The 17,859-nt window shown below is 40.2% G+C and overlaps 1 protein-coding gene across 2 annotated transcripts; it reads left to right on the forward strand.

Moving 5' to 3' along the window:
• Positions 1–553: 553 nt before the first annotated feature.
• On the forward strand, positions 554–17,098 carry RB195_007418 (uncharacterized protein; the record flags this gene model as incomplete). Of its 2 annotated transcripts, XM_064181026.1 has the most annotated exons (33): positions 554–569; positions 642–728; positions 1,784–1,955; positions 2,768–2,920; positions 2,996–3,062; positions 3,135–3,195; positions 5,064–5,204; positions 5,268–5,385; positions 7,887–8,053; positions 8,918–8,979; positions 9,040–9,140; positions 9,201–9,310; positions 10,025–10,102; positions 10,170–10,266; positions 10,329–10,474; positions 10,538–10,701; positions 11,062–11,172; positions 11,758–11,891; positions 12,263–12,395; positions 12,473–12,804; positions 12,865–13,038; positions 13,158–13,307; positions 13,370–13,494; positions 13,725–13,874; positions 13,929–14,145; positions 14,853–14,962; positions 15,015–15,122; positions 15,349–15,525; positions 15,640–15,743; positions 15,805–15,980; positions 16,629–16,787; positions 16,846–16,936; positions 16,997–17,098. In XM_064181026.1, 33 exons carry the CDS (start codon positions 554–556, stop codon positions 17,096–17,098), a joined length of 4,293 nt encoding a protein of 1,430 aa, XP_064037850.1. The 2 variants fall into 2 exon arrangements, with proteins under 2 accessions (XP_064037850.1, XP_064037851.1); XM_064181027.1 differs by lacking the exon at positions 15,349–15,525.
• Positions 17,099–17,859: the final 761 nt, after the last annotated feature.

Raw genomic sequence — 17,859 nt, forward strand, 5'->3', positions numbered from 1 at the left:
CCTCCCCGTTGTTTGTTTCGATACGTTGACCTTTTTTACGTTGTACGTGTCTGGCACTGTTGGCTTTATGTGGTGCCATTCAGTTCGTAACAAGATTTCTCGGCAAATTTGACTCATGCATGGATTGAGTTGAGTTTTTATTGTTCCGTTCTAGTTCATTTCACATGTTTCATGTATTACTGTTATACTTCGCATTTCGTTCCAAGCTTTATTTTGCAAAAATCGAGTATTTGACTTCTTCGCTTAAACACAAATTCTTTGATCTGACTTCCTGTGCATTTTCTTAATTCCTCGTTTATGTTAAGATTGTGTTTAATAAGGTCACTAAAATTTCTTCTATCTATTTATCTTATCTGTTTATTTGTTATTATTTGTTCATCTTTTATATTTATCTTGTCTTCACCATACATCGCAGACATCATTTTAAATACTGCAGAGTTTTGCTCACAATAGTTTTCAGACTAAACTCACACGATATATCGTGGCTTCGCATTCGACAATGTATGACTTAGAGTAGTTATGTGATAATAGTACTCGAATTCTCGAATTGGAAATGGTCGCCCTTCGAGGTGAGCGCTTGCAATCATGCTGTCTGAGTTCCCTTCTTTTCCTTAATTATTTCCTTTCATCCTTATTTTCAGGGATAGTATTTTATATATCTCTGTTATATTGTATAACTCCAGTTGTATCACACAAGCGATTTCATGCTAGAAGGGCAGCAGGGCTAAGTAAGTTCACGTTTATCAATTTTTTTTTTGTTATACTGCTTATACACTTTCAAATTTTGAAGTTGATTCCTTTTTTTCTTGTGTATGGCACTCAATCCGCACCATCTGGCTACTCTAGAGCGCTGTAAGATTAATGGGCTCACCATATGAACAGGCTGGAGGTCATTCTGAGGGGTTTATATTGGTTGCTACATTTGCTTCTGGCCACGATGAGCACTGATATAACATTTTTATCCAGCTCTCACATCCATATTCCAGAGGGAAACATAACCTTCCGGCTTTGAGTTATTTCCTACTTTTTCCTGAGATTCCCAGTATTACACTTCCATCATCACTCGTGTTGATATCCTTTCAATTTCTTCATCTCCGTACATTCCTCCTTCCTTCCTATTCCGTACATTTTTTCTCCGTTGTTTATTTGACCTCAATCTATTACTATTATATTAGTTATTAGTTGACCTTTGATTTGCAAATAATTTCTCTTTCCAATAGTATACTCGGTAGTATGACTTTTATTAACCGTTTGAAGTCGGCTGTCGTGTTTTTATTTTTTGCTATCTTCGCTGCTATTTCACCATCTGTTTCTGAACTTTTGTTAACCAGTGAGTGCCATTAAAACAGCACTATCATTGATTTTTGCGCATCTGGTTGATTTCATTTCTCTAAGCACATTTTAGATCAAACGTGACTCTTGTGAAAATAAGCCAATAATCTTTATCAGGGGCAGAGCTTTTGAGGAACGAATTTGAGATTGTGGAGCTCTAAGAGATATGCTAAGCGTTGCTTCAGGGTACTTCTATAAATGGCATTGAGGCGCAGAAATGTTGGTTTCTCCTCATCAATAACGCGGCCAGCCGACGACCTAATTGCGTCTGCTCTGATGAGCAACTGATTTCTCAAATGACCCACATCCTTGCGGGCTTTGGTCCCCCTATAACGTGATATTTGATCGAAGATGTGAATAACTACGGCCTTGTTACTGAAGCAAAACTCTGCTGGAGAAAATTAAGATAAGAACTTTCCCCGCTATGCTTGATGAAAGTGTTCGTTTTCAGATGACTACTTCATAGGCTTCCGATTCGATGATGAGCCGAAAAGTGCAACGGTGACTGATGGCCGTATACTCCTGAACTGTCAATACACTGTTGAAAGAGCTAATATTAAAGATGTTCGGTTAGAATGGAAAAAAGACGGATCTTCGCTCAATGTCAAATCCAGTAGTAGGATGTAAGCTTTTCTTTTAAATTGCAAAAATTTCAAAGTATTGAATGTTTTGAAGCTAGGACTGTCCTCTTTCCCTCCTTTGAGCTCTTGCGTGTGATTCCGCCAGATATGTTTGCTGCAGCAGGTTTCGGAGTACCGAATAGCTTGCAACCTCATCATCAAAATCCTGCAACATTAGGGTCTCATCACGAATACTGCAACATTAGGCTAGTTAGGGTTGAATGAATAGTGCAATATTTGTTGAAAATCGGGTACCTAAGAAGTTTTTCAGAAAAACTGAAACTTAAGTGGTTAAGAAAGTTCTTACATTAAAGAAATATTTATTTTGACGTTCTACGAAGTCCCTATTAATCGGAATTTGTAATGACCTGGTGCGGCTAGTATTTATCTATTAGAATGTAATGTCTTTTCTCTATATGATACTTTAGAGTGTTCTTGAGATCAAATTTTTTCGAATTCGAGTTCGAAAGATAACCGAGCATGTTGGTTGTTTTGCACTGGGCTCTACTGCACATACATATGTGTTGCTTGCCTGAGAATCTGGCCACTTCGTGAAAGAATACTCCTCCTGAGCTTCTGTCCTTTTGCTTTCTTTATGAGGTCGAGAATTACGGCAAAACGTGAAGAAAACAATAATATGGAGGAAGATGTGGAGGAAAGAAACAGGAAAATATTCTTTCCAGCTGTTTGTCTTTGTCCCAAAGTGGTGGCTAACAACGTCCAGCTGTACTAAGTGATTACTGGTGCACAATTTCCAGTCAGACATTCCCCTCTTTACGAAATTAAGCTATGTACGAATCATGGACGTTTTGCAGGCAACTTTTTTCAAATGGCTCTTTGTCGATACACGACGTTACTATTAGTGACACTGGTTCCTACCGCTGTGTCGTGCATGTGACTTCAAACGACGGTTTCACATGGACCTACATGAGTAGAAAAGCTGTGATTGTATTGCCGGACCTACCAAAGTAAGAAATTTTGAAAATTATAATATTTTTTGTGATATGTATGTATCAATCTTCGGCGTTACCCTATTTTTGTAGGTTCGAAGCGCAACCAATTGATCGTCTTGTGGCAAAAGGTCAACCAGTCGTTTTCCAGTGTATTACGGTATATTATTAGCGCACTAATGTCACTGGATTTTGTTGTATTCTCAGGCATTTTACCTCCTATTTTTTTCAGCTCGCTAAACCACCTCCTACAGTAGTATGGTATCATAATAATCAGCCGATTTCTAGTGGAGGTGAGATATTGTTTCCACTCCTTCCCTCCCTCCATTCCTCGATTTGATGAATCATCCTATCTTTCTGAATTTGTGGGTAATTCATGGATGTCTCTGCTTGTAGTAGTTTCCATTCGTTTCCGATAGCGCGGGTTTCGAGATGGATTAGAAGATAACGAGAATACATGCCCGCAGGGGCATTGTCGTTCATCCATGAATTGTTTGCTCAGCCTCGCGTGGGGTCCTCTGATAGGCCTACAACGGCAAGGTCATATTAAGGACTAGTGAGAGGGGATTTATGCATTGATTGCGCATATGTGCTCAATTCTTACCGATTTGTCGTACCTAGAACTGTACTATTCAGCTGTAGCCTTTGTGCATAACTTATCAAGAAATGGCATATATTAGAACGTATAATGTTTAAGTTATTTAACCTGTGATAACATTTATATATACAACTTTGGGTTGAAGAGTAAGTTACAAGCTTTTTCACACTTAAAGGTTAAAATAGACAGCATTTGCAAAATGTTATATTTTTTTGGTGGAGAGTTTCTTTGTCTGCAAAACAGTATTCACCAATTTTTTGCTTTTTATTGGCTCGTTTTTTTTTTCATATTAATGGAACGAGCTGTTAACTAGACGAAACAGAGCGTTTCCGATGCATGCTTTTAGCATTCAATGAAGGCGTTAAAAAAGTAAAAGCGCTATTGCAGCTCTGTGCTTGGACGAAATCGGACATGCCTTGAAAATTTTTAAAATGGAGAAAAAAAACGTGGAGAGAAACAATATGAAGCACGAAAAATTTATTGAATGATGGGTGGATGACGCTGGGAATGGTAGAAGGAACAACAGAGAGCATACTGTTGACTGAATTGCACTGGTTTTTTTCTTTTTGTTCCCAGAAATTTTAAGAACAATGAATTTTCTCTCCATGGGCAATTGCGAGGTCGCGTGTGATTCTTCTTTGAGGTCAAAATTCTCATTTTTGAAGCCTCAGGCCAGGCCCAACGTTGGCGATATTTGCAAGTGTTGTTGCTTCTCTACCCTTTGCAGCAATCTCTACTTCTACCTCATCATCTTAATTAAAAGGAAATGATGTCGAAAAGACCCGCATTGCCCTTTGATAATTTAATTTCATAGAAAAAAGAATAAAACTAAATAAGCAGAGCGCTATCCTATTGTAGGGCTGAAAATTCCTTATAAAATGACTGTGAAATTTTCCCAATAGTTTTTATTTTCAGGTACTTTTTAACTTAAAAAAAACGCTCATGGCTTACTCCTCGACCCAATATTTCCTAACAAGAAGTTTCGACATCGACATGAAAATGAATTGCTTTCTTACTGGACTGCGAACCTTAAAACCCCCATTTGTCAGCTTTGACTAATAGGCGTGCATTGTTATGAACAATGCAGATTCGACACGGTGACTCATTGCGGAAATCCCGTTTATCTCAACATTAACGTTCAGTCCCGTTTCCAAATCTCAAAAATGCTAAAAGAAAATGGGTTATAGCGATAAATGACAATCTTAAAATGATAAAATGAGAATCTCACTGCTTACTCGTTTTGGTGGTCAACTTTTCGAAAATCCTGGCAATAAAAAGTAACTTTGAGGATGTAAGCTTTTTCATTTCCTTATTCTTCAGCTGAATCCATCGGAATATGTCTCCTGATGCCTGGCTGAGTAGCTGCATTTCCTGTTATTTGTTTTGTCTTAGTTCTGCGCTAGTTATTCTTCATCAAACGAAGATGGATATGAGCAGAACTGAACAAAAAAAGAAGTTCTGTCTTTTTTCCCGTAGTCGCTAAGTAAACCTTGCCTTGTACCCTTCATCCACTGGCGAATCAGCTATAATTGCGCAGGTGCATGTACTACGTCTGTTTTTCAGCTGACTACAACGTTCTGCCCGTTTCGAGTTCTCTTGAAATCCAATCCGTGCAACCGCGGCACGAGGGGGAATACAAATGCGTTGTGGAAGGTGCAGGCAAACGAAGGACGAGTTTGAGTGGACGATTACGTATAGACAATGGTAGGACATCAATTCAGAGATAGCTATTCTGTCTGACTTGGTTCATTCTATCATTTATTTTAGGATTTCCATCACAAGAGCTCACCTTCCTTTCGGCTCCTCGGGTTCAAACTGCAAAAGAAGGAGAAGACATTATTCTCGAGTGTCTTGTTACATCCCAAGGTTCTGCGGAAGTGCGATGGTTGGTGTACATCGTAATTAATTTTGCCAGGACGGCTCTGAGTTTTTCATTTTGCTCTATTTTTCATCATTCTTATTGAAGCGGGTAAATCATGCTATTAAGACCACCTCTTGCCTTAGTTTTGATAGAGTTTAGAGCAGGACTCGCTTATCTGCTCGCTTGGGCGCTGTGTCGATTTCAAAGGCGTGCATTTCTATTGTCCCAAAACTGGGGCGTTCATCTTTGAGGAGCTAATTCTCGATGATTTATACGTATTTGCCTGGCAGATCTTGTTCCAATCTGTCAATAATCACTTTCGAAGCGTATTATTCACAAACTGCTACATATCAGAGAACCTACTGAGACAACCGAAAGCTCTTTCCATTCTTAGTTCAAACATCTGATAGTTCCGGAAGCAGAACCTTTACGTATGTTCTAGATTCACCCTTCTCTGGATTTTGGGATTGTAGAGTTGAACAGTTATTAGCCGACCTAAAAGTCGACTGAGACTCTTTGATCTTTACCTCGGATAATGTTTCGGTGTCATCGCCTTCTTCAGAGCATAGAAAATCAGAGACAGATGTTATTTTCCCCCTCGAATCCCTCCTCCCTCCTTAGGATAAAATTTAGGAAAGAGATAGCTCAGAGGCAACGTCAGAGAAGCGGATCACAATATCGCTCACCTTGGTAACCTGGGAAGCCGTGATGTTAGCGGACCATCGCTTGTTAGAGTTGCGCTGCTAGTTCTGACTATTGAGGATCTCTTGTACTTTCCCCTGACTCCGTAGGTCAAAACCCAGAAACGTTTTGGAACAGAGCCAGCCCGTTGGTCAATGCGATGCATTCTTCTATACGATTTATTATTATTTATTTATTTATTTTTATTTATTGGATTTCAGACCGCTATCCAGAACTCTACCAATAATTTGCGCGCAAAAACGTCGGGCTCGTAAGTTAAGGTCTTAAAGGGGTATTATCATGACACTTCTAGCGATGATAATCCGATGGGGTGGATGGTTTTAACTTTACAGGCCCATACAGGTGCTCTTACACTTTGGTGTACCGTACGCTTCTTGCTTCGCCAATGTTCTCAGTCATAATTTGAAGTTGATCAGATCGATAGCTCCTGACATCGTGCAGTCACTTTGATTTCTATTTGGACAACCGGCACAGTTAGTTGTTTCACGGAGCCCCTCATAGGTACGACTGTCAGCTAGCTGGTCCTTCAGTTCACAGGTGGTATGTCCGCCGTCTTGCTTCACATTGATAATCGGCAACGTATGTCCACTTCTTTGGTCTAGTCTCTCAGACCCGCCTATCGTAGGCTTGCTCTCACCGTGCACTTGCTCATATCATCCAAAATATCCAAAATAGAAAGAAGACAAAAAATAGAAAATCGTCTAAGGAATCTTTGTCGTGTATTTGATTATGTATATAACACCGGCGCTCTATTACATTCAAAAATTAAAGAATACCTGGACACCCACTAGACTGAGTGATAGTCATATTTACGGAGACAGCGCGCTCACGTGCATTAGAGGAAACCGTTGCGACTGTCCCGAACATCTCGTCTCAAGGACTGACTTTTTGGTTTTCCAGAAGTGCGCGGAATGGTAATAAGTTAGATTACAACACGGTTTTTGGTACCATTTTGTTATTTCTTCTTCCTCTTGTTTTATTCGGTGGATACCATTTTATCCGCTTAATATTTTCCACAAAAACTATGTTGATTTCAATTTGGATTATGATGTCGATCGGACCATGCGACAGAAAGGAGAGATGGGAAGTGCTTCGTTCTGCTTACTAGGAACGCAAATTTATGGTCTCATGTTTCGAACTTTGGCTGCCGGTCAATAAAGGTTCTCTAAGCTATTCAGGATTGATTGCAGCACTTCATTTATTTCACTTGATCTGTTGCGCTTGGGGACGTGAATCGAAATAGCATCGATGTATACGCGGCAACTCAGTTCTGTTGCAAAATAGAGGTGTCTAAATTTACGGGGATTAGGAGCTACTACAGCAAGAAAAGCCGATTGTTTACCTTCATTTAAAAGGATATCCGAAAGGCAATCTTAGACATTCTTAGTCCCTTCATTCATTGATTTTTCTTCCTGACGCTGAACACCGTCGAAGGTACATAGCGAGTAAGCCGTATAGTTCAGTGCTGCCTTGCTTCTGTGGGATGTGCCAGTGCATTCGAATTTACATTTACAAGAACAAAAGCTAAGCGCAACAATTCAACTCCATGTACCTTTCACTTCAGTTTCTAAAATGGGATTACATTCACACTAAGTATGATAATGAAATCCACATCTTGTCTCTGTAAAAAATCACGTGAGAACAGCTATCTACTTTTTATAGTAGCAGAATTTCCAGCTAACATTTGCGGCGAATTCTCATCATCTATTTATTTTTTCTTCTGTTTTTTTTTGTCTCCCACCACTCGTTATCTCCTCTTTTCCAGTTATTCTTTTTTTGTTTTCTCCATAGTTCGACTCACCTCTAAGATCTGTCACCTTTAGGCTGAAGGATACCCGTCAGGTTGCCATTGATGGGGTAAGAGTGAGGCGTGTAGGAATTTCTTCGCTGCTGCTCTCAAATGTTATGGGCTCTGATTCTGGGCTCTACACTTGCAGAGCTAGTAACACGCATGATTCTCTCGATCGCACCGTCGCCGTACATGTTGCAGGTGAGGTATTGCCAGAAGCGCACAACTTTTTACTTTCTCTCGAGAAGTTAGAAGAGAAGCTTTACTAAACAAAGAACGTCGCCTTGGTCCGTTAAATTTGACCTTTCCGCTAATATGGAAATAACTAAGATGTTTCAGAAGGCTTAATTGTAGGAGGTTAGTTGTTTGAGTGGAATCTCTTAATTGAACTACTCAAATTGAGAAGTTGTTGTAGGTTTGGGGACATGGTTTCGGTAGTGTGGTTATGTGAGTAGAAGAAATAAGTGTTGTCTTGTGTGAGTAAGATACTTACTTATAATATTGTAGTATGACTTATAGTATTGTAGTAAGACGGATAGCAGCATTTCCTTGAACAAAAGCTGAAGTCTTCCGGCTGGTTTTTGTGATTTTCCTTGCCGAAATCACTGTAGTAGTAGATATTAACCATTCCTTTGTAGGTTTAACAAAGTTCCAGAAAATATTTTTTACCCTACAATAAATTTGGAAATTTTAGAAACTGGACAGAAATGTTTTCTCCATTTTATTTTCCTTTAAAAACTGAATTTTTTGCACTTGTTAGGATTACGTCAGATTAGTTCCTGCGTAACATGACTTCAAGACAGACAGGTTCTTTAGTTTATCTAATTTAATAGTAATAATAATATGATCTAATATAATAATAATAACAATAATAATAATATGATACTTAATCTTCTTATGCTGCCATCTACTATACTAGTGCTTCTTGCAAAATAGCGGAAGTTGCTCTAAACGCGGCGAAAAATTGCGTAAGGATAGAGTTGTGGTCCTAGCCATCTAAATGAAGGACAGTTTTGTAGTGTTTCTTAATTATTTTAATTTCGTAACAAGATTATCATCTTCCAGTCGAACCTCGCCTCACTGTGCGTCCTCAGAGTAAGGTAGCTTTAGAGACGGCTGATGTTGAGGTAACTGTGCCTTTGTCATATTTTCCTTAATCACACGTTTCATAACTGCATTTTTCTTAGTTCGAATGCTTGTCAACTGGCAGTCCAAGTCCGACTGTATCTTGGTTCAAGAATGGCGAAACCATCATAGCTAGCGATTACTTTGTTGTCGAACCAACTAAGTATGTTTAAGTGTTCATTTCTCTGTTTCTAAAGGAAAAAAAAAACCTTGCGGATTGAAGACTGCGAATCCTTGGCCTTGTAAAAGCTGATCAAGGCGTGTATCAATGTATTGCGGAAAATGACGCAGGCAGTGATCAGGCATTAGCACAACTTCTTGTGGATAGCGCAGGTACAGTTGCTATTCTTCTTTGTACAACTTCTTTTTCGATTTTCTTTCTTTCCTTTTCTGGCAGGTCCCACTTACCTGTCCACTATTGGTGTTGATAGCAGTACTCTGAGTGCACGAACTAGTCCTATCTCTTTCTCGGCTGATGGTTGGTTTTAGAGTTCCCCCCACGCATTACTGACCCTTTTCGAATTTGATGTGTTAATGACACATATATGCATGGTTTTACGTTGATACGTGTTTTGTGTTCCTTCATGGTTCATAAACTACTTTCGTTGTCTCTAACATCCGATGCGGCACCCATGCTCATGCACCGAGGTTTCCGTGGACAATAAAGCATACTTTCTGAATGAGCGACGAAAATGACTTGTAACATCTTTTGTCTTTAAGGTAGCAAGCATTTTTCTTTAAAAGGTTCATTAGACATGCTGAGATGACAAATAAATGAAGGAATGGAAGTGGGACTAGTTCGGGTGGTAACATTTTAGTTGATTATATGGTCCGCTTCCCTCATGAATTCTCGAACCACTATTAGTTTATATTTTAGTCTTTGTTCTGATTACAGAAGCAAATATGTTAGATATTTTCAATTCACCCCTGTTCTGCGTTTACTATGAGCATGGGCGATGCTTTCAAATGTGGTGGCTATATACTGATGAACATTAACTTCTCATTTTTTTTCCTAACTTTGCATCATATGCACTGATTTTGTTTCAGATTCTTCATCTGTTGCTGCTTCTTCGGGACAGCCGCTTGTTGCTTCTGCTCCGCTTGGAATTAAAGTCGGGTCGTTAGGTAAGTAGTCAGCCATTTCTGTGTGTTCCTCTCTCGGCAATTGTGGGAGAAGTATATTTTGTTGAAGGCAGCCGTTTTGTCAGCTTGGATTGGGATCCTCCGCTTGTGCGACATGGACATATCATGAGATATCACGTCTTTTACAAAGAAGAAGATAGTGATAGGTATTTCCTGAGTTTTGCCAGCTATTGTGAAGTAGGCTGCAGTTGTACTATTGTGAGTTTAGAGAGAGAATGGTGAACTCTTCCTCTACTTCTGTGACAATCACATCTTTGCAACCTGATACGCTTTATTTGCTACGGGTAGCAGCCGAGAACGAAGCTGGAATGGGTAAAATCAGTGATCACATCAAAGTTACGACGAAAAAAGAACGTGAGTTGGTCTTGTTAATTAATATCTTGTCCCGATATCTCTCGATGAGAAAATTTGTTTCAGAGGCTGTACCAGGACGTGTCACGAATTTGGTTGCACGTGCACTCGGTCCAGAGACGATCGAAGTGAAATGGGATCCTCCGCAAGGCGGACCATTGGCCCTTCGATACAAACTCTTCTATATAAGAAACCCACCAGAACCTGACGACAAGGAGACTCAAACAATAGTATGTGATGAATGTGACCATTTTAGGGCAGTTATATTATTTTAGAAACCGCTAGGACTGGATTGACGTCTGGAGAAGTCGTAGCGACAAAACCCTCACATTTTTGAGTACAATTTTCACCGTAGTGTTATCATGGAACAAACGTTAGAAAAATGCACAAGCTTACCCCTTGGTTTTCTTTTCATTTAAAATATTCCTTTATTTTGGAGAAAATAAAGGGAGTTATTAACACTATAGTTGAGACCCACATCTGACATTCACGAAACTTAGCTATCAATGAAGGAGGCAGTGCTCCACTTTATCTCATTTAATTCAAAACTTATAGCACTTCTAGTTCTGCGCTCATCTAGTGCATTGCAGATATCCTCAACGGCATACACTTTACATGGCATGGACAAGTTCACAGAATACCTAATACGTGTAGAAGCCGAAGGAGAAAACGGTAGCGGTCTGAGTAGTGCACCGCTGAAGGTAAATTTTTAATGAGATATACTTAATCGTCAGTCGTAAAGACTATTACGTGCATACAGTTTAAAGGCACCATATCACTAAATAGACGTAGTACAGAAACGTCAAGGAGACCGTAGATTTCGGGCCGTAAATTATTAAATACAGCGTGGGTCCGGTCATGTTCCCCTAATTGATGAGCAGAAAACGGTGAGCAAAACGGCGATCTTTCCTAGGAAATCATTTGCAACGCGCCACCGTTGTACACGTGCCGCGTCATGAACGGTCGAAGACCAATGATGCCTTCTCATCAGCCTATTCGAATAAACTCAATGAATAGGCTGCTAGAGGAACCGGAGCCTTTACAGGGGAACGTTTTCTAACATACCTCGTATGAAAAACGCCGTTCTCAAGCTCAAGTTTTTTTTTTCGGAGCCATACTTGGTTCCGTAACCTACAATCCAAACTATCCTGGTTCCTTGGCGCTTCCGCACTAAGTTAATTTCGTGATACGTTGCGTTTAACTTGGATGAATTCTTTCTACCGTATTCTCTCAACCGCTACAATTGTTATCAGTGTAAAAGGAATTTGTGAAACTCAAAATTCTAGGTGCGTACTTTGTCGGATGTTCCTTCTTCTCCACCTCGAGATATTGTAGCTGAAACAGTGTCAAGTACGAGCGTTAGGATCAGCTGGAGTGAGCCCGATCCAGATAGTACAAATGGGGAGATTACAGGATATAGGTTCGTTGGGTTTATTCAGTTTTAGATTTCAAAAAAAAAAACACTGGAGTTCTGATAAATATTGTACGCTTTAATAGCTGCTGTATTATCAAAACAACAATTTTTCTGTTTTTGGAATTTTCTTTTTGGCCTGATAAGCACGAGTTGATCTCTTTTTGTGTCTTCAACCACATTTCTGTATATGTTGTAGAAGCTTGGGGGTAACTGCAGGTAGCTGCTCTGCAAAATGAAAAACACATTGTTATTTGAATTTCAAATTTTTGATGCTGTAAAAATAGTAAAATCTCAATCATGTACATGGGTTTATCAGTTAGACTTCCCACATTTCCACTGAGCATTCATTGGTTCACTTTCTAATTTGACTCCTCTAGGCTAAAGTACAAAACACGAGTTCGTGGAAGCAAAGGCAACACTTTCGTTCTGGATGCCAGCGAAAGAGAGTACACAATTACCGGGTTGGACGTGAACACCCAATACCTTGTTCGAATGGCAGTTGTCAACCATGTTCGTTTTATTTGAAGCTTTATCTGCATTGTGTTTATAATCTAGGAATAACGGTATACTTAGTTACTGCATTGCAGAATGGAACAGGACCGTACTCAGACTGGATTCCTGTTGCCACTTCTCTTATGGATAAGGAGGAAGCGCTGCTTGGCGCTCCTCGTGAGCTCCGTCCTCAAGCGGGTCCCGACTACATTTTGATCTCCTGGCTTCCTCCAGCTGACGAAACTATTCTCGTTAGGGGATACCAGATTGGTTGGGGTAACAATGTCCCTGACGTTTCAATGGAACGTGTTGGTCCCAATGTCCTACAACATAAAATTACTGGGTTACGTCCTTCGAGAGAGTACGTTGTTTCCTTGCGCGCTTTCAACAAACAAGGCTCTGGTTTCCCAATCTATGAGACTGTCAAGTAAGTTCTAATCACGGATCAATTTAAGTACAGAAATGTCAGTCTTTGGCTTCTTTCTAGGACTCTATCCCATTCCTCATCGTTGTATTTGGACGGTTCTCTGTCTTCTGGGCCGTTAGTTACTCCTCTTGGCGTTCGCGCAGAGGCCCTTTCCGCAACGTCAATCCGAGTCACATGGACTGAATCGGATCCTAACGCTTTCAATGTAATGTACACAGTGAGATACAGTACCAGGTTAGTAATTGTCGCTGTTCCTAAATGTAGCTTGATTGATTGATTGATTGATTGATTGGGTTCATTGTGATTGAAATTGATAGTTCATGACTTTGAGGCAAAAAAAGAGCGACTTTTAGTGCCGATGGGAATCAAGTTCGCTATGTTAACGTATCTGAATCGTGGGTCACGATAGAAGGACTACGTCCAGACACTGAATACGAGTTTTCTGTACGGTCTCTGGCAGCAGGCGTAGGTCCCAGTCCATGGAGTATGGCTGCAAGAAACAAGTCAGTAGTTTTTTTATTATTTCGTGAACCTGTACTCTGCATGAAAATTTCTCTTATTTTAGAACACATGCCTCAGCTCCATCATCTGCACCACGTGATCTTACTATTCTTCCTGCTGCTTCTGGTGATCCACAAGCAGTTTTGTTAAACTGGCAGCCACCAAAATACTCCAATGGAGAAGTAGAAGGTGTTGTCTTTGCCCCCTAAGTATTTGAAACATTTCAATTCTTCATCTTTTCTTCGAAGCTATTCACAGTGAACGGCTTTACCAATGCCAGTTTTTCTAGGCTTCTAAAATTTTCTAGAACGTAGCCTAATACACATATGACTTAAAACAAAACTTAATGTTAGAAACCAGAAGAAAAACTGGTTAATCGTTGTTAACATTTAGTGTTGTTGCGAAAGTAGCTATTCTAGAGTATCTCATCTACTACACTGACCGAGTTATGCAAGCTGACAAGGACTGGAGTATTCACTACGTCCAAGGAGATCGGTTAAGTCATGAAATTCGAAATCTTCTGCCAAAAACCTCTTATTACTTCAAAATCCAAGCGCGGAATGAGAAAGGTATGGCTGCACTACTCTGTCTCGTTGCTTTCGAAACATCGGGTGTACTTTCAGGGTATGGACCTCTGTCTCCAGTCCAGACGTTCGCTCCTTTCGGAGGTTCTCGACCGGCAGGTGTCGTTGTTCCTTCTTCCGGGAAAGGATCCAGCCTGCGTTGGAATGATTTACTGGCGTTATTCACTTCTAATCCGATGTACATAGCTGTAGTGGTGGCTTTCGGTGCTCTCGTTCTTCTCTGCATTATACTGGTGGCTGTATGTATTTTCAGGAGGTAAGACTTTTATAAAAATGACAGAGTATATCACCTATTGCTTCTGTAGCAATAGGTGATAAACTCCAAATCCGCTGAAATGAATGGACTGGAATGAAATGAAACATCTAACGATAATAACAAGATGAAATGCAAGTTCACTTGATACTGATTTGAAATACTGGGCTTTTTCCTTGCAGAATACTACCTTAGAGATTAACTCGTTATTTAATTCGATTCCCATTTCCTTTTTTTTTTTTGCTGTTCTTGGCACTTCTCATTCACTGCAAATAATAGGATGAGAAGAAATGGTTTTTAGCCACTCTCCCACGCTCATATCTTTTAGGAACCATGAGTTTAGCCTGCATATTAGAACACTTTTTGATCTTCAAGGTCCAAACTGAAATTCTTCAGCAATAATCCGAATTTTTCTCGATGTATTCGTAATAGCCAGAAAAATGGGATGTATACTCCTTAGTATGTCTCGCATTCATCGCAGCATATTTCAGACCATTTTCGCCTGCCTTTCGAGTTTTTTTAGTGGAATGACTGACGGATCTGAGATCTTTGTGTAATTGGCTTCAAGAACTATCTTATAATTTCTATTTGATAGTCCCTTCACAATTTCACAAGAAATACAATCAGAAATAACCGAGTCAGACGTGGATGAATTTGAACATCTGGATGGAATATCTATCCTTATTCTTGCAAATTTTATGCTATTGCAGGGGCTCTAAGAACAAAAGTGGATACACGGCAGGAAAAAAGACAAGCACACAACAACCAGGTGCCGATCTGTGGATCGATCATCCCAGCGGTAACCATATACGTGGAGGACGTAAGCAACTTTCAAAGCAAGGTGATTATGTAAATATTTTGGAAATCTTCAGCTTCGGACTACATGGTGAATGGTATTGGAGCATCTGTAGTGGATATGAAACATCTAACTGGGCCGGAAGTTGTCGAATCTCCTCCGCCAAGATATCATGCATTACAAGGTATGGCTACGATTACTAGATTTTAGCATGCCTTAGACAGAAAAATGACACATTGTGGTTGTTACACCTCTGTTCTGTGACTCACTACCTCTCATCAGTATTACGGAGTGGAAAATTGCGCTACATGTTCGTATATTCGTGTTTGAAGCCTGTTCAGTGCTTGTGTATACATCAATCTGTTCCTCCTTGTTGTTGTGCCCGATTTTGTAGTGCTCTCTGTAAACAGATTCTACATATGGATCAGTGTCCATGCGTCATACTCGAACACCGGCACGCCATTCAATATCTTCTTATGATGAAGAGTTGCGACATCTGGAACTCGAAGGTCGTCGCCCTGTCGTTGTCGGCCGAGCAAAGCCGATTCTAGCCTCTGTTGTCGGCTACGGTCCTCCTTCTGAAGAAAGTATGTTGTGTAGCGTTGCACGTGCTTTTGTGTTATAAATAGTGAGGTTCTTCCAGCTCATTCTGTGTGAATTAAAGCTTTTCTCAAAGCTTGCAATTCATTCATCTCCTTTAGGCCAGGGAACTTTGTCACGAAGTTATCACCACTCGCAATCGAGTCTTGAGGGGCAAAGACAGCGAACACCACAGGTTGTCTATACAGGCAGTGGAAGGCATCAGGTTGGCATCTGAGCTTCCGTGGTGTCTATCCCATAGGATGAGTGCACAAAATGATGTTTAGCCAATCGCCAAAATAGAATTCGGAGAGTCACCGTACGGATCAACTTCGGCGTTAGCTTCTGGGACACCTCCTGTGCCAATGCAAGCACCACCACCTGGACCCCCCTCTGTGGTTGATGGATACCGAACACTTCGTGTAGGAACAAATTCAGGTCAACAAAGTCAGGGCGCTCTAAGGTAGGAATAAATAAATCTATTGTATGTATGCTATGTTTTATGTATGTATGTATGTATGTATGTATGTTACAAATGACCATCATCACCGGTCCGGTGCGCTCGATCGACCTGATCAGTCATTTAATTCATTCTATTATCTCGAATTTCTTCTTCTGTGGAAAGCAAAGCTCAAATTAACGTCAATGCATTTTCTACTTTAAAAACCTTAATAGTCCAAAATTGACATAAAAATCTCATGTAGGCAAAAGAACCATTTGTATGCATACAAAATTTCTTCGAGGATATGATTTATACTTTAAGCTCTCTCTTAGCAAAACTATTGCAAGGAATATCGAGAATATTTCTTCAAAAGTTTGTTTTATGTCATCTCAAACGCTGTGGTAAGAGGTTTTGCTGCTTTTACATAGTTGATACTTTAAAGCGCCCAAATCAGTTAACCCTTTCATATATCTAAGATCGACAAATTGGTATTAAACTTGTCTGCGAGGATAAAAGCACTAGTTTAATTGGGTTGGGTGGCCCCGCGGGTCATTGTATAGGCCGCATACGCATTCATTAAGCTCCCTGATTCTGAAAGTCGGACGCGGTGGCGCATCCAGAATCGATTCATGAAATGGAAGTCATCTTACCCTTGCCTCATTTTTCTAGGTCGTTTACACAATTAGCTGGCACGCCTCCACCTCCTACGAATAACCAAGCGTTGCCTCAACAGCAAATCCGACCAATAGTTGTAGCGGCCGGTGGTAGACAGTTGCCTGTTGGAAGGGCAACTGCACAACCGAGAGTGAATGTAACTAACATATACAGGTAAGTATAGAAGTGGATTTTTCATCGATCTTAGGGCTACAATGAACATCCTTTTCAGTCCATACGCATCTTGTTCGTCCGATACAGAGATGGAAAAGAAGCACGCTCAAGCTGATGCGGAGCCTCCTGATAGTTCAGGAACTCTACGGGTAGGGATGCCCGCCTATTTGAAGCTGATGACTCGTCATTCATCCTTATGTGATTTGCAGCCTTCAAACTCAACAGAAGAATTGAACGCGCAAATGGAGAACTTGGATACGATGATTGATGATCTACAGGCGCTTCAACATGAATTTGGAGTAGTGTCTTGAAGTGTCAGCGGATACGTATCGTAGTGGTGATTCTTCTCTCGGTGTCGTAGAGTTATGATTTTGTACAGATTCGTATTCCTAACAATTGTTTTTCTGATTTCTCGAAATCTTTTCATTCCTTCATAACCTCGCAAGTCACCCTTGATCTAGCACTCGATTGTCCTTCGGAATCCTTTGAGGACATCAGTGGCGAGCTCCTTGCCGTTTCGCTTCTGTTTATTTATTCCACTATTCCAAGTTTCCACGTTGATATGTCCATTCTTGGTGCCGCTCAATTCTTCGATTTGAAACAGACGGACATGTTTGTTCTTTCCACCCTCATATATCTTGTTTTCACTTTGAATGTTATACCTTTTATCTGTCGCATATCTCGTCAATTTTGTGTACCCTTTATTTAGTGCTTTTGTGCTCTTCCAAAGGTCTCCAAATCCGCTTAGCTAACGTGTATGTTAATTTCAAATTCAGTATTCCCTATGCCCACAATGGGCCTCACACTGGTAACCCACAGTATTTATAAATTCACTGTATTTCGCTCAGTTTTTGAGATATGGTTTTTAGTTCCTATGAAATGATTGCGTGATTGTCTCTCAACTACATGCGTAATAGATAATTGCTCAATGTACTCTACAAATTGCAGATTCTTCGTCCGCAGTATAGTATACAATTAGTCGACTAATTAGATTGGGGCAGTTTATGGGAATATGGATGGATTCTTTAACGTGAAGAATCAAATCAGATTTTTTAAACTAGAATCCTCGGCG

This window comes from Necator americanus, chromosome I (assembly GCF_031761385.1).
Source record: "Necator americanus strain Aroian chromosome I, whole genome shotgun sequence".
NCBI classification, from domain to species: Eukaryota; Metazoa; Nematoda; class Chromadorea; order Rhabditida; family Ancylostomatidae; genus Necator; species Necator americanus.